The 16,473-nt window shown below is 35.6% G+C and overlaps 1 protein-coding gene across 1 annotated transcript in view; it reads right to left on the reverse strand.

The window, feature by feature from the left end:
• The window catches only part of IL1RAPL1 (interleukin 1 receptor accessory protein like 1), a 701,662-nt gene that overhangs the window by 317,767 nt on the left and 367,422 nt on the right, over positions 1-16,473 (reverse strand). Inside the window, exon 5 of the mRNA XM_070785085.1 lies at positions 13,318-13,392. Within this exon, the coding sequence (XP_070641186.1) occupies positions 13,318-13,392 (75 nt within the window). The remainder of the gene's footprint in view (positions 1-13,317; positions 13,393-16,473) is intronic.

Consider the following 16,473-nt stretch of genomic DNA (forward strand, 5'->3'; position numbering starts at 1 on the left):
TGGCCTTTATCTTTGAGGCAACAGGCAAATATATTATCTTTAAGCAGCAAACCTAACATTTATCTTAATTTACAAAGATAATTTTCTTAACAAAATAAGCCCAGAGTCTGACAAACTCTGTTTTAATTTTTGGTATGCCCATTATAGGATTTCTACTCTCTGTTGCCCCAAATCTTCACTCTGATAATTATACATGATGACTGCATTAAACTCACAAAAGGCACTATGTATAGACTCCAATGAACAAGGCAAAGATAATTATGGATCCCATAGTTCATTCTTTCTTTGTACATCTTTGCAAGTGAATTAGGCAATGCCCACTTTCAGGTATGGGGCCTTCGGACCATCCAGTTCAGTTCAGTTCAGTTCAGTTGCTCAGTCGTGTCTGACTCTTTGCGACCCCATGAATTGCAGCACGCCAGGCCTCCCTGTCCATCACCATCTCCCGGAGTTCACTCAGACTCATGTCCATTGAGTCAGTGATGCCATCCAGCCATCTCATCCTCTGCCGTCCCCTTCTCCTCCTGCCCCCAATCCCTCCCAGCATCAGAGTCTTTTCCAATGAGTCAACTCTTCGCATGAGGTGGCCAAAGTACTGGAGTTTCAGCTTTAGCATCATTCCTTCCAAAGAACACCCAGGACTGATCTCCTTTAGAATGGACTGGTTGGATCTCCTTGCAGTCCAAGGGACTCTCAAGAGTCTTCTCCAACACCACAGTTCCAAAGCATCAATTCTTCAGCACTCAGCTTTCTTCACAGTCCAATTCTCACATCCATATATGACCACTGGAAAAACCATAGCCTTGACTAGACGGACCTTTGTTGGCAAAGTAATGTCTCTGCTTTTTATGCTTCGGACCATAGATACATGGAAAATTTTGTAGTGAGAGAAGTAAAACTATCTGCTGGGATAATTGACAAATATTTCCACTTTCATCAACTTAAAAAGTCTATGAAAATAAAGTTGGTATAATTATTTCTCTATAGGGCCAGAACACTAAAGAGAATTTGCCCATTTGATTATGTCTATGACTCCTATATTACCTGATGGGGTGATTTTCCTTCCACAAATAACTGTGTTGCTCTTAACTCTTTGATTCTCAGATAATATCTTCAACTGGTACAACCCCATTTCACCCATTCATGTACCTGCACAAAATACAGGCTTCCTCACCACAGGAGAAACAGAGCATGCAATAGCCACTGAGGCAATGCCCCTTACCCTGATGCCAGAGTCATCTGTTCAACATTTATATCTGTAACAAAAGCTATGGGCTTCCCTGGTGGCTCAGTGGTAAGGAATCTGCCTGCCAATGCAGGGGATGTGGGTTCAACTCCTGGGTCAGGAAAATACCTGGAGATGGAAATGGCAACCCACTTCAGAATTCTTGCCTGGGAAATCCCAGGGACAGAGGATCCTGGCAGGCTACAGTCTGTGGGGTCACAAAAGAGTCTGATACAACTTAGTAACTAAACAACAACCACCGAAGCTATGCCAGTCAGAATTCCTCCTTAGGCAATCTCCAATTCCAGCTAGGGCTCCTCCTGATTAGAAGAACTGAGAAAAGCTCTGTCCTTACCCTGTATGCTTCCCCAGCACCCTTGCCACACTTCACCTCTGTAAGGAATGATGATCAACAGAAAGAAGGAGAGAAGAAAGACAGAGAAAATTCTAGCATTGTTCCCATCACCCTTGAAGCCAGCATTGCTCCTGTCTTTTAAGTGATTTGATGTTTGTGATCAGAGCCCTGATGATGCAATATCAGAATCCGTGACCCTCGTGTGTAAATTGTCTAGGCACAGGAAGCTGATTCTCAGTACCTCCAAATTCCTCAAATTAACTTTTGCTTGAAATAGCCATGTATTTGAGAAGAAAACTAAACTTTTGGGGATTATTCTCCCTCTGAATTATCTACTTGCCTTAATTCTCTACTTTATTTCATGTATATTAGTGACTGAAAATAAAGCCCTATATGCTCTGGAATTTGTCAAAAGAATTCCCTCTTGGTTTAAATTTCTTTAGTATATAGCAACATGTTCTCTGTGACACTTAATATCACCTGAAGTGAACAGTTCTTATATTCATCTAATCTAAGATTCACTTATTTATCTCCATTACATAAAAATGTTACTCCTCCTCTCTAAGTAGTAGCAAATTCTAATAAACAGCATTGGAACAAAAATGCATTATTCATGGGAAATAGAGAAGGGCTCTTTGTCAAAAAAATAATCACTACAAATTCCATTTATACCTAAGAAAACTATCTTTGTATATTTATCCTTATGTATGTATCATATGTGATATATAATTCTGAAGCAAATATTTGTACCATTTATAAAGAGGCTGTATATAATAAGCAGAGTATAAAATAATAGTCTAATTGCATTTCAAGTAATTTTGTCCAAAATTAGATATATTACTCAGAAAATATTTTAAAATTTTAATCTCTAAATTAAAAGTCCTAAAGTCGCCAAGATAATTGATAAAATCAGAACTATTTATCAGAAACACTAGAAGATTCCTTATGATAAGAGGACAAAAACATATTTATTGAACTTTACCTAAGCTATTTCCTATAATAGTTTCTTACTGAACATTTGTGGTAACAATCTCAAATTTTCCTAGAACATGTTATGTGAGTACCCTATCCCTAGTGATAGCTTGATGTGACAGAATGAATTCGATTTAATTTTTCTAGAAAAGCAATGGACTTTCCTTTACTCTCTTCCTACTCAAAGAACTGCCAAGTTTCTATAAACACAGTTCTTTGTCAGGCAAGTCTGAGGTGAGTGCCCTGCTTTTATTAAACTTGAAACAAAATCTCTCCAAGACTGAGAAAGCCTGTAGCCTGCCTGTAAGTTTGAGGAGAAGATCACTGCAGGGAAGTGGGAGGGGAGAGGGGAGTATTGACTTTCTTGGACTCCTCAGGATCTTGAAGTCTTTCTCTCATGCTCACTGTGGACCAGAAGTGGAAATGGAAGGTGTCTTCTGACCAGAACAATGGAAAGTAAAAACTTTATCAAGTTTTTTTCTTTTCTTAATTATTTGATCAGATAATATATGCTATAATTAAAATTTACATATCCTAACTATAAAACTTTTTAAAATCCTTAGTTTCTCTGAGAAAGTAACATTGGGCTTGTATGTGGTAAACTGTAAGACAGGTCTCTTCTTGAGAGTTTGTGGTGAAGTGCAGGTTTTAAAACCTTTTGGATACTCTGTGCACTGGACTTATCTGGCATGTTTTGGAGCATATATTTTGTTACATCTTAAAATCTGAATGTTTAGGTATTCATGGACTAACAAAACAAATTTCATTGTATATACTTTCATATTAAAGAGAAAAATATCATTAAATACATAGGAATATATTAAGGAAAAAAGAAGTGGTCAACAGAATGATGTAATGAAAAGGTCCACATAAATTCCAGAAGCATCAAAATACAGAACGCTCTCTTTAAAATTGGAAATAACAGTTATAGCTATGGAAAAACAAATGATACCATGGGCAGTCATTCCATTAGGATATTGTTCAATTAAATCAAGGCAGACAAGACAGTATGATGGCCTTCACAATGTAACTCTTATGAAAATAAACTGTTTAGTCATAACTGAGCATGAGATATTCTTGTTACTCCAACAATGTACCCTACCACATGAATTTTTGAGAATTAGATTAAAATTAATTACTGCTGATTCTGTACCTGGGGAAAAATTTAGTATTTCCTCAGAGGAGGCAAAAGTCAGAAAGGGGATATCATTTTCCACTGATAGACAAGAGGAAGACATACTGAAGTGATAGGTGGCTGATCCTTTATTTGGGTTAATTAGAAATACCACTTGCCAGTTTTATATCAGTGAACCACATCTTACAAAAATGTAAAAATCTTCACTAACACAGAGAAATGTTTTAGGGGCGATTACTCAATTACAAAAGGAATCTTATATAAAATAATTCACCACAGAGTTACTTTATAGAACTTCCCTTGTGCGTATAAATCTTTCATTGAACTTTAGCTGCTTAAAAGAGACTGGGGGACAGACTCTCTTAAAACTGACATGTTAAGCCACTACCAATGAAAGATCAATCAGAAATGGAGGGAATACTTCTCTGAAATGATGATGATTCAATTTACCCACAAATCTGTATGAACATACTAAGTTGGTAGAGTAAGGTATGATTGGAATGCTAAATGAGTTAACATTAGACCATAAATTACTGGCATCCTATTTTTATAATCATATTCAAGCACGAGTTATTTTTCATGAAAAGTCTGCATATAATTAGGAAAGCTCAGTTATTTAGCCAAAATTCAAAAGGAAATTTATGGATGAACATCTCTTTATATTCAAAATTTAAAATGATGTGGGTCTTTTTATAGTTTCTGCTTTAATGAACATCAGTCATGTGGTACATACTCTTATTCTGAATATTCTACACCATTAAGTCCTTTGATAGGTTTACTTCTGAGAAATTGGCATTTATTTTGCAAATACAGAAGTTCATGTTAACATAGGATACTCACTACATTTTTCTATGCTGGTAAACTTCAATCATTAGGAATGACTCAGAAAGCTTGGTGATAATAGTACTTGTCAGAGGAAAAGCAGTATTTTTCTATAAAATGAATAAGACTATTTCCAAAACCTTCAGGAGGAACTTGACAGGCATAATGGTTGATGCTTTGTTTTCTAAATTTTTCTCATGTCTTTTGTCTTAGGAAATATCATATCTGAATTTCTTTACTTGAAAAAGTACTTTTTTCACTCTTACTTTCTTCTTGATGGTTACTGATAAATTCATGTGGCATAGTGTCCATTACATGGTCAATGTTTAGACGCTGGCAATCATTTTCTTCTGTTATGGCCATGCAGTTGGATAGATTTGTTGAAGAATTAAATAATTTAAAGTCAATAATTTCTTTTAGACACAGTTTCATTTAAGTTGAAAAATATAGTATGCATATTTTGTTCTTAGATGAGAGGTGGAAATTTTCTAAAATATTGTCTATACTATACTGTAACAGGCTTACTGAATATAAGCAAGATCAAAGAATATAAGCAAAATCAAACAATCATTGGCATTCAAATGCATTTCAGAAATCTCATATATACAGCATTCTGTGTGTGTGTGTTTGTGTGTGTAGCATTGAAATAGCTCAACTTACAGCAGCAAGCATATAGACCACCTAAACATATACCAGGCAGTGTACTAATCTTTACATGTGTTACCTCATTAAATGCCCATACTAACTCTACAGAGCTAGGTATTATCATGGTATCTTTTTTACTGATTAGGAAAATGAGGGCTATTTGTTAAAGATTTCAGCAGAAGTACATGGTAGAGCTCGATTGTCCTGAATTTGGAACCACTGCTATATGCTGCCTCTTTAGTGTAAGTAACCAAAATAATAACATAATCATCATGATTAATAACAAAAAGAAAAAAAAATGATGGTGGTGACGATAAGTTTGTTTTTGCAAATTTTATGATACAGAAACATGTAGCTATTTTTAGTCTCTGTTTTCTCATCAGTTTAAGGAGAATTTGACTCACTACCTATCAAAGTCCCTCCACTTCATAAAGTTTCAAAATCTAGAAATGTGAAGAGTTTCACATATCTAGTTTCTCAGTTGATCACAAACAAACAAAACTGTACTCTTAGTGCTGTAGCAAAAGAGCAAGCTATATGATTCATGTTGGTGTTCAACAAACTAGACCAGAACTACACCAGGAGATGAAAATTTCCAAGGACTCTCTGCATTGGTTTTGTGACAACATTCTTTCCTGAACCTTTTTTTTCTTCCTTCCTTTTCTCTCTTTTGGCCTTTTCCCAAAGTAAGAACAAGCAGACTCACTTACAGTTTATTCCATTTTTAAAGCATTTTAAAAAATGTTTCAACTGACTTCTAAACTTTCAGAAATCAATGGCCCATAAGAGTTGTTTTAACCTTCATCTCCATCTTCTTTGAGTTTCAAGCCTGACCTAGAAGTAGGCCTTGAGCATATAATACTTAAAAAGGAAGTGTGATTTCTGCTTAGCTAGCATTTTTTTTTTTTGGCTTGATTTTATTCTGGACTGAGAAACTGCAATAAGACACTTAATATTAAGAATAGTAAGTTATTTTTAAAATAGTGTACGTTTGTTCTCATTGTTGCCACTCAGCTCGTCTTGAGCTTTTTTAAAACAAGTTTATACAATTTTTAAAGGTTACTTTCCATATACAGTTATTACAAAACTATATTCCTTGACTATATTCCTTGTGCTGTACAATACACCCTTAAGTCTATCTTACACCCAATACTTCGAAGCTCCCACTTTCCCATTCCTATATGGCCCCTTCCCCTTTCTCTCTGATGGTAATCACTAGTTTATTCTCTGTATCTCTGGGTTTTTAGTTGGCAATTTTTAAAGCAAACATGCAAAGCTGCATTTTCCCCCAACCTATTCTTCCTCTCTAGCACTAAGGACTCTGATTTTGAGAATCTGCAATATTCATATCATACATGTTAGGCCATCTAATGATCTAAAAACATTAATACTGGTTTGCATTTATTGATTTACCATTTGTATAAGGATATGACATATTAAATAAATATTAATATGAAAATATCACTCTTCAGCTTAAAAATCACAATTCTTAAGGTCTTTTTGGTTTCAAAAATAAGATATCAGACCAAAACAGCTGTCAAGAGTTATTACTTTCATTCATCCTGGTGCAATAAATTTGTACTGAGTAGAACTGAATGCCATTAGTTTAAATAATTATAACACTACTCTATTTGCCTTTACACGCTTTAATCATGATGTCTATTTTCCCAGAAGCTCTAATTTATGTCTAGCAAGTTTTATTTCAGGCAGTAGAACTCCGCTGATCTGCATGTCTTTCTTAAGTGGGCAACAAGTACATCATTTGTCATCTTAAATCAAGACATAGATACAAACGTTTTTATTCAGAGTGAAAAGGAAGTTTTATGGTGCTTTATAAGAGTTTTTCAGTGAAAATATGGTTTGTACATTCCCCATGGAGCAGTAAAACCAAAGTCAACAGCATTACATTTGCTGATGACAACCAGAAGAGTATTTACAGATGGAAAAACCCAAACAGTCAAATCTGGCTTTCTTATCTCTGGGAGGGAAGGTCATATTTGAATCAGATGCATAACTCAGCAACAAAGTACTCTTTAGCATCAACAGTAATGTGTGTCACTTTCAGAATTAGGTAGCAAATTTAACACCTGAATTATTTTGTTTCTAGGATACTGACATTAAGAACTTCCCTACCTGAGAAAGGAAACAGTCTTCCTAAATAAGTAACTATTCAGATAGTATGTGTTTTGTTTCGAGAAAATAATAGCTATGAAAATATAGACCTAGACAGTAAATGTTAGAGAGCTAATTTTCACTCCATAAAATAATTCCCTATATACTTTTCTTGGATTAAAAACTCGACTAGAAGATATGTAATACAACAAATTCCATGCACTATATGTATATATATACACACATAAGTTTTACTACATATAAAGGATTGAAGCAGAATATGTTTCAATAACCACTTTAGCAAGATAGTAAATGAAACATAGTCATGTATGGATGTGAGAGTTGGACCATAAAGAAAGCTGAGTGCCAAAGAATGACGCTTTCCAACTGTGGTGTTGGAGAAGACTCTTGAGAGTCACTTAGACTGTAAGGAGATCAAACCAGTCAATCCTACAGGAAATCAACTCTGAATATTCATTGGAAGGACTGATGCTGAAACTGAAGCTCCAAGACTTTGGCCACCTGATGTGAGGAGCTGACTCAATGGAAAAGACCAAGGTGCTGGGACAGATTGAGGGCAAAAGGAGAAGGGGGTGACAAGGATGAGATGGTTGGATGGCATCACTGACTCAATGGACATGAGTTTGAGCAAACTCAGGAAGAAGTGAAGGACAAGGAAGCCTGGCATGCTACAGTTCATGAGACTGCAGAGTCAGACATGACTTAGCGACCGAACAACAACAAAATGAAGCATAAAATTTTCATGACAAAAAGTTTTCCTATTAAATTATAAATCAGGATCTATTATATAATACATGAACATTTTTCCCTCAGTCTGCTTGAAATTTAAAATTCTGAAAACTATAATATGGTGTATCAGAGCAAGATGTGTTAGTTAAGTCCTAGTGTGACATTTTACTTTAATTAGCCTGTAGTTAAATTGGATCTAGTCACATGTGTAGTGTGTCTTTTACAAGGACAGACATTTAAAAATTTGAGGTTTCAACATTGTCATCAAACACTTTCCTTAAGATGGCAATGTCTGGTGAATCCTTATAACTCATTCTGATACACAAGGCTTCTTTTCAACAAATTTAACAACAGGAAGTGAATATTAAAGAAAAACAACAGCCCTGTTGAACAGTTTATTCAGTTCAGTCTCATTATTTTTTTTAACAGAAAATCTGGAGATGTGTATCCTTTGTAACATGTATATCTTATTGTCAATTAGTATTTATTAACATTCAGAAAACTAAGATCATGGCATCTAGTCCCATCACTTCATGGGAAATAGATGGGGAAACAGTGGAAGCAGTGTCAGACTTTAATCTTTTGGGCTCCAAAATCACTGCAGATGGTGACTGCAGCCATGAAATTAAAAGACACTTACTCCTTGGAAGGAAAGTTATGACCAACCCAGATAGCATATTCAAAAGCAGAGACATTACTTTGCCAACAAAGGTCCGTCTAGTCAAGGCTATGGTCTTTCCAGTAGTCATGTATGGATGTGAGAGTCGGACTGTGAAGAAAGCTGAGCGCCAAAGAATTGATGCTTTTGAATTGTGGTGTTGGAGAAGGCTCTTGAGAGTCCCTTGGACTGCAAGGAGATCCAACCAGTCCATCCTAAAGGATGTCAGTCCTGGGTGTTCTTTGGAAGGAATGATGTTAAAAGCTGAAACTCCAATAGTTTGGCCAACTCATGTGAAGAGTTGACTCATTGGAAAAGACCCTGATGCTGGGAGGGATTGGGGGCAGGAGGAGAAGGGGATGACAGAGGATGGATGGCATCACCAACTCGATGGACGTGAGTCTGAGTGAACTCCAGGAGTTGGTGATGGACAGGGAGGCCTGGCGTGCTGCAATTCATGGGGTCGCAAAGAGTCAGACACGGCTGACCGACTGAACTGAACTGATGCCCAAAGCACATCACAAAATTACTGTGTACTTATATTAAGACACACAGACTCTAGAAGAAGTTTTCAGTTGAGCATTAAGATAAGCAAGAGAAAAAATGGATAGAGACTGTAAACTTTTCAACAATATGGATTAGATTTATTTGAAACCCTCTAAATGTGGATAATCCTGAAAAAAGAGGCCACAGTCATATTCAGCAAGTGAAAAGAAAGAACTAAGATGGGGAAGGAATAAGTGATTCTGATACTTAAGGAAAGTGGCTTTTTGTTTAAGGGCCCTATGTTATAAAGATATAATACTTTATGCAATGTATCAAAAAAATGAAAAGTTCTTAAATTCACTTCTAGTGAGAGTCTGTACTTCTCTGGTAAGAATTCTAAAGTTACGTATCAAGAAACTTTGGAGAAATTATTTCCTTTTATCCAGTAATTTTCCTTTTAGCAATCTGTCTTGTTGAAATAAGTCAGAAAATGTATGGCTAAAGATAACTGTGTCATTATTTATGATAATTAAACTTGGAAAAACCCAAATTTCCAGCAATATCTATGAAGTTATGGGACCATTCACAAGGATGTCATACAGCTATTAAAGGGGTATTTTCTGAGAATATTTAATAGGAGCAGAATGTTTCTACAATATAAAGTATAAAAAACACAATTCTTTTCTGTATTTCCTCCAAAGGTCTATCTGTAATTAATCTATGAAACTAACCTATATTTTTAAAGCAAAAATAAAAGCAAAATTTAAATAAAGTACTTCTCATATCTAGATGAGTAATTAATGATAATTTTCAGTAAATTCTAAGTTATAATGTGTCTCACTAGGACAAGGATGGAATGAATTTCTACTCTTTGAAAGTCTGGTAATGATTAATATAACATCCTCTGTACTAGAAGTTTTTGAAAATGGGCTCCTGGCCATAAGAAGACCACATCTCTGATTGACATCCTTAGGGCTCAAGTTCAGCAAGACAATGGTGTATGTCCTTTGATTCCTTTGACTATAGCTGCTTGAAAAGAATAAGTCAGGCTCACCCCCTGGATTGACCTTCAGAACTGTACACTATGATTTCTGGGCCTTTTGCCCAAGAAAGTTCTGTCCACATGTTTGCTGATGCCTGAAAGTTATTTAAAAGGGACAGAGTCTTTTTTTTTTTTTAACATTTAGAAATAACATACAGATGCCACTTATAATCACTAGCTGTAACCCCATATTGATTGGAATTCAAAACCACCCAATTTACATGTTTTATATGAGTTTAGTTACTATTATATTAGTTTTTTCCCAAGTATTTTGAAATTTTTGGTGCCTTTTGCTTTCTGTACTGAAACAGTTTAAATGATCACTATCAGAATCTTTCCAGTTTTGAGAAGATGAAAGAATTAGAAGAAAAGAAGACGCAAGGGATGTGGAAAGTGAAAGGCAGGCATGGCTAGTAAACAGCAGAGAAAGCAGAATTTGGAGATGAAGACGAATCTATGCATTTCGTGCTTTTGTCTAAGTCATTATGAATGTGCTTTATATATTCACACACAAACTGGAGATTTGCTGGCTAGATATGTGTTTAAATTAGCCAAGATGTTCGTGTTAGGTCATCAGACGTGTATTTAACTCAGTTTTGTGTAATTTCTAATAGTTGCTCTTGTAATTAATGCACATGGTAGTTTTATTCACCACTGAGGTTAACCCTCAATTTAGGACAAGGTTGAGTCAGACCCCTGAGCTCTTGGTCAATGGAACTTTGTTGAAGATTTTTACCTTCTCATGAAAGTTGGCATAACTTACAGGTTCCCTTTCACTGATCCTGGTCACCCTCCTTACTATCTCCCGCCGCCATGACTCTTCACTCAGTTCCCTTCCTTAGGATTTGATAACGCATTTTGAGCCTATAGAAAGTAATAGCTTTTTCAGACCTGGAAAAGGCAAAAATCAAACCCCAGGGGAGGTGAAAAATCAAAGTACACCTTGTAGAGAACATATTTTAGGCGTCTCGAGTCCTTCCTTTTTTTGGCCCTTAACATTGTTTCCTATTCTCACTTGTCCTTTCTTTATCTCCCTCAATACTATACAAGCTAAAACACTAAAGGGTAGTTATTTCAAATCAACTGTTGCTCAGAAATTCATGGATTAAGGTTACATTTCTCAAACTAGTAAATGATTTATCACATGGAGAACTGGAGTCAGAAAATAAAACAAAAGTTGACTAGAAGAATGTAAGTCCCAGGTTGATGTCTATGGTTTACTTGGAATTTAAAGTGAGCTCATGTTCCTTTAGACAGTGACAATAAAGGAATTAATTAGAGTATTTTTCTGGAGCATTTTGATAACAGACATGCCCATTTTTCCTCAAACAAATATGCAGACACACCTTCTAATTTGCACAAAATTTTTCATATTTCAATGTGATTTGATTAGTTTTTGTAATTTTTGTTCAAGAAGAGTGATTTTTTAAAAAATAGAGCTTTAAGAATTATTTATTCCATTTTGTAGAACATTTTAGTTGAAGACAGGAAACAATCTGATATATTCAAAATTTAGGGAAAATATAAGGAAATTCAACGAGCAGCCATTTTTCATAAAATTGTTTGAATTATGTTCTCAGAGATACAATTAATATCACTTTGGCAATGTTCATTACAGATAACTAGTACAATAAACCACTCCTTCTTGGTACAAGATATTCATAGTTTTGCATAACTCCTTAGAAATACATCTTCCTAGGGGTTACTGAAAGGTCTATATGAACATTGTAACTTATGAAAATCTATATTTCAAAATTTCTTTTCAAAGTAGCAATACTATACCTAATCTAATAATATACCAAATCTAATATACCTCAATATACCATAATATGAATAAAGAGCACAATACAATTTTAATATGTTTGTTTTATATATAGCATTGCTTTAATGTTGCTTGTGGTCTCCTACCTCAAAATAATGAAATTACAATACTACTTGCATGTAAGATGGATTTAATCCAAAGGCTTGGGCTTATCAGCAAAGAAACATTACTGCTCTGACTTGTATAAAAATTACATATGTTTATGCCTGAAAGTTGGTGAATATTTCCAGTGTTGGAAATTTGTTGACTACAATTATTTTATAGTCTCTAAACCCATCACCTTACCTTTTTGCACTACAACTTTGGATATGCTATTAGTAAGATGATCAGATCTGTAATCTTCATTTTGAAGACAGATTTACAATTTTGATCTAAATTCTCACCCCAGTAACAATAACAACATTGATAACATAACCGATGGGCAATCAATTTTTTTAGTTGTATTCATTAAATGCATTTTTACTTTCAAACAGTTAATGTAACAAAATATTCCTTAAAAAACATGAATATATGGCTAGAATTACATTTTTGATAACCTTTCATAATAAACCACTAAAAGCAAATAATTTTCTGCTAAAGTTTATGATATATACACACATGCATACTATATCTCAAATAAAAAATATAATTGAATGTACTGTATGTATTTATAAACAAGAGGGGAAATTTCCCATAATTTGGTATAACTTAGTACAGATAAGTCAGACTAAGAAACTCTAGACTTAACTCTAAGATAAATACGTTAAAATTCAGATTTGTGGACAACTAGATATTTTCACCAGAACATATTCTGTCCATATTCTACTGTTTCAGCCCTTTAATCAAAAGCCACTTGCTCACATTTTATAAATACATTATCCATAACTGTAATAGTGTCATTCATTTTAATGAATCTCTACCCTTTCCCCCAATTTTAAAAACTGTACTTTAATGTATTACTGGGTATTATAAGTCAAATAGTTCCACATTACTTGTTGTAAAACCAATTCAAGCCTTATAAAATGACAAGATAATATCAGCAAAACTCTCTGCCCATCTAATTTCTCAACAACCACTTAATTTCTCAACAACCATCTAAATAACACATGAGATTTGACATCCATATGTCCAAATTAATCCTAATGCAGGCATGGCAGGATGCAATATGCCATGTTTGCTGGTGTTTTCTAATTTTGCTCCCTTTAAATAAACATGGCCTTAGCTCGGAGTATTACACCAGGCTACAATCTAGGCTTAGTAATGGTCAGAATGTAACAAGAAAAGTGTACTAACAAGAATTAAGGCATTACTCACCCAGCTGGGTCTCCTGAATCGTCAGTTTACTTTCCATAGGATACAACAGCTTGGGTGGTTTATCTGTCAGAGGGGCTGAAAAACAATAATAATACAGATTTAGAGTTATGCTGCATAAACTGAAGGAGAGAACACAGTTTATTTTCATAAATATTTCTCATTCTCTGAGTAGTGTGTCAAAACATATTACCAGGTAGTGACTTACATATTGCAAGTAGTACCTTCAGGCAAGCTGAAAAGCTATTAGATTATACATGAGTCAAATATAACACTACCAAATTGACAGTCACAGGAGACTGCTGAAGTACAGAATTAAGATTGCTCAGACCTTATGAATATATGATTGCACTTTACCAAATATTTTAATCGGTATCGTATTTTCCTTTTTAAAGGGTACCCTACATTTTCTGTGTTAATTAAAGATACACATGATAACTGTATCATGCATTTCAATGACTTTGGGGGGCATAATATTGTCTATTTCTTCCTAATCCCATTCCTAGATTTCCTACTCTGGATCACATTGCCTCAAAATCCATAATTGAGTAATTCAGTTTAGTTCAGTCACTCAGTCGTGTCCGACTCTTTGCGACCCCATGAACCACAGCACGCCAGGCCTCCCTGTCCATCACCAACTCCTGAAATCCACCCAAACCCATGTCCATTGAGTCAATGATGCCATCCAACCATCTCATCCTCTGTCGTCCCCTTCTCCTCTGCCCTCAATCTTTCCCAGCATCAGGGTCTTTTCCAATGAGTCAGCTCTTCGCATCAGGTGGCCAAAGTATTGGAATTTTAGCTTCAACATCAGTCCTTCCAATGAACACCCAGGACTGATCTCCTTTAGGATGGACTGGTTGGATTACTTTACAGTCCAAGGGACTCTCAAGAGTATTCTCCAACACCACAGTTCAAAAGCATCAATTCTTTGGCGCTCAGCTTTCTTTATAGTCCAACTCTCGCATCCATACATGAGCACTGGAAAAACCATAGCCTTGACTAGACGGACTTTTGTTGGCAAAGTAATATCCCTGCTTTTTAATATGCTATCTAGGTTGGTCATAACTTTCCTTCCAAGGAGTAAGCGTCTTTTAATTTAGTAATTATATTAAGTATTTCTCACATACATCTCCTATAAATGAAACAGCAATGTGGCATTACATTACTACAAGTACAAGCTGCATACTCCAACATGCACATAAATACTCACCAAGTTATATTTTAAAATATTTCCATTTAGTCAGAACACTTTATTGCTATTATCTGTGATACTTTATAATACTTATTGCTAATTTGCACGATATACTGTCTGATTTTTAGCTTCTACACATTATTGCTCTGTGCACTTATCAGTCTATCAATGATCAGCACACAGATCTAAGAGTGGGCTATTAAGCATCTTGAAGATAGGTTTCCCACTCCATACTTCATCCTGAGCTAAACTAGACAATCTGGACTTTAGGCAAATAGTCAGTGATCCTTCGTTAAAGACTCCCTGCTCACCCTCTTGGACTAAGAAGCATGCCAGGTCCCTGTGAAATCTGCCACTGCAACTTCAACTCTGTAGGAAGTACAGAAATGACCAATTAAGGGTTGCTGAAATTGACTGAAAAATTAAATGATTTTGCATCGAGGGCTTTCTTCCTTCCTTGCCAGGACATGCCAGTGTGGTTGGTAACTGGAAGGTTGATCTAGACAGCAGTGCCCCGAGTCAGCCACATATCCTCCTCACCAGAGGATTCAAGAATTCAGTCTGCTTTGGCAGCTCACCAACTCTCTCTCTTTCACAGAAAACACAGTCAGTGCAAATGGAAGATGCATCCTAACTCAGAAAAACAGGGATGAGTTTTAAGAGTCCTGGTTTGAAAGACCAACCTCACATAGGATCAACAGCTTTTGTTCATAACTAATTGAATACATTATTCATCTTCATTAATATTTAACACCAGGCTGGGAAGGAAGGGGGAAGGAAAGCTGGGGTAATAGGATGAGATAAATCACTTTGAAATTCTTCTCGAAAATTTGACATCACTCTGATTAACCTTAAACACTTGTATTCCTTGCCTAAAGTGATCTTAACAGTTTTTTATTCCCCTATCAGCTAAATAAGTCGATTATTCACTGAATGTCGGCAAAGCAGTTCACCACTAATAGGTTAAAAAAGCCACAGGTCCTAAACCGTGGTTATCAAATAATTTCAGTAAACTTGGAAAGCAACTATGGCAGGTAAGCCTGGTGTGCTGCAGTCCATGGGGTCGCAAAGAGTCAGACGCAACTGAAATGAACCGACTGACGGCATCAAAATAACCAGCTTATTCAGTAAATTAACTCAGTTTAGAAAAGCTTGTGATTGTGTAGTTACAAGTAGACAATTCAACAGTTATAGTAAGTAGCTGAGAAAAATATTCTCTGTTCAAACACATTCTAGACTAATTTATCTGTAGAGAAAGATAATAAAATCCCCACATAGGACATTTGTTCAGAAATATAAAATGGTTGTATGGTTCTCCATTCCAATTCACCACCCACCGCATGGCATAGTACTGCATCATTAAGACCTTTTTATATTATCCTCATGGGACAGCTCCAAGTTAGCAGAAGAATCATATAATGTTCAAGCCAGAGAAAATTCTAAGCTTATGAAGTTGTTTGATATTTAAAGTGTGTTCCCTAAAGCCCTATGGTTTCCATAGCATCCCTCTGGGCAGATGAAATGCAGACAGAGATAAGGGGTGGACTGGGAGTTGACTTCATACTTTGTTGTGCCACCTATTCCTCTCTTGACAAAAATATCCCTGCTTTTATTTATCTTACACATCAGTATTTTGTCCAAGATTTTAACCAAAAAAGTCCAATCCAACTTAACTGATGTACTGTATATTGGGCACTGTTATGTGCTAGGCATTGTGACAGGGGCTTTGGAATAGCTTTGGTTTTTGCCTTTACCTCTTATAGTAATTAGAAGTTAAAAAAACAGCCATAGTGGAAAAATTCTGAGCTGGGTCAATTCTCTTGTTTTAGAGACAATGATCAGAGGTGTGAAAAGCACAAGCAATGTGCCAAAAGTGACAGAGGAAAGACCAGCTAGAGTCCTTGCTGGAACTTTGCCTCTTAATTCTTTATCACCTGATCCTTGAAAATTCTATCAAGCAACTA

This window comes from Bos indicus, chromosome X (genome assembly GCF_029378745.1).
Source record: "Bos indicus isolate NIAB-ARS_2022 breed Sahiwal x Tharparkar chromosome X, NIAB-ARS_B.indTharparkar_mat_pri_1.0, whole genome shotgun sequence".
NCBI classification, from domain to species: domain Eukaryota; kingdom Metazoa; phylum Chordata; class Mammalia; order Artiodactyla; family Bovidae; genus Bos; species Bos indicus.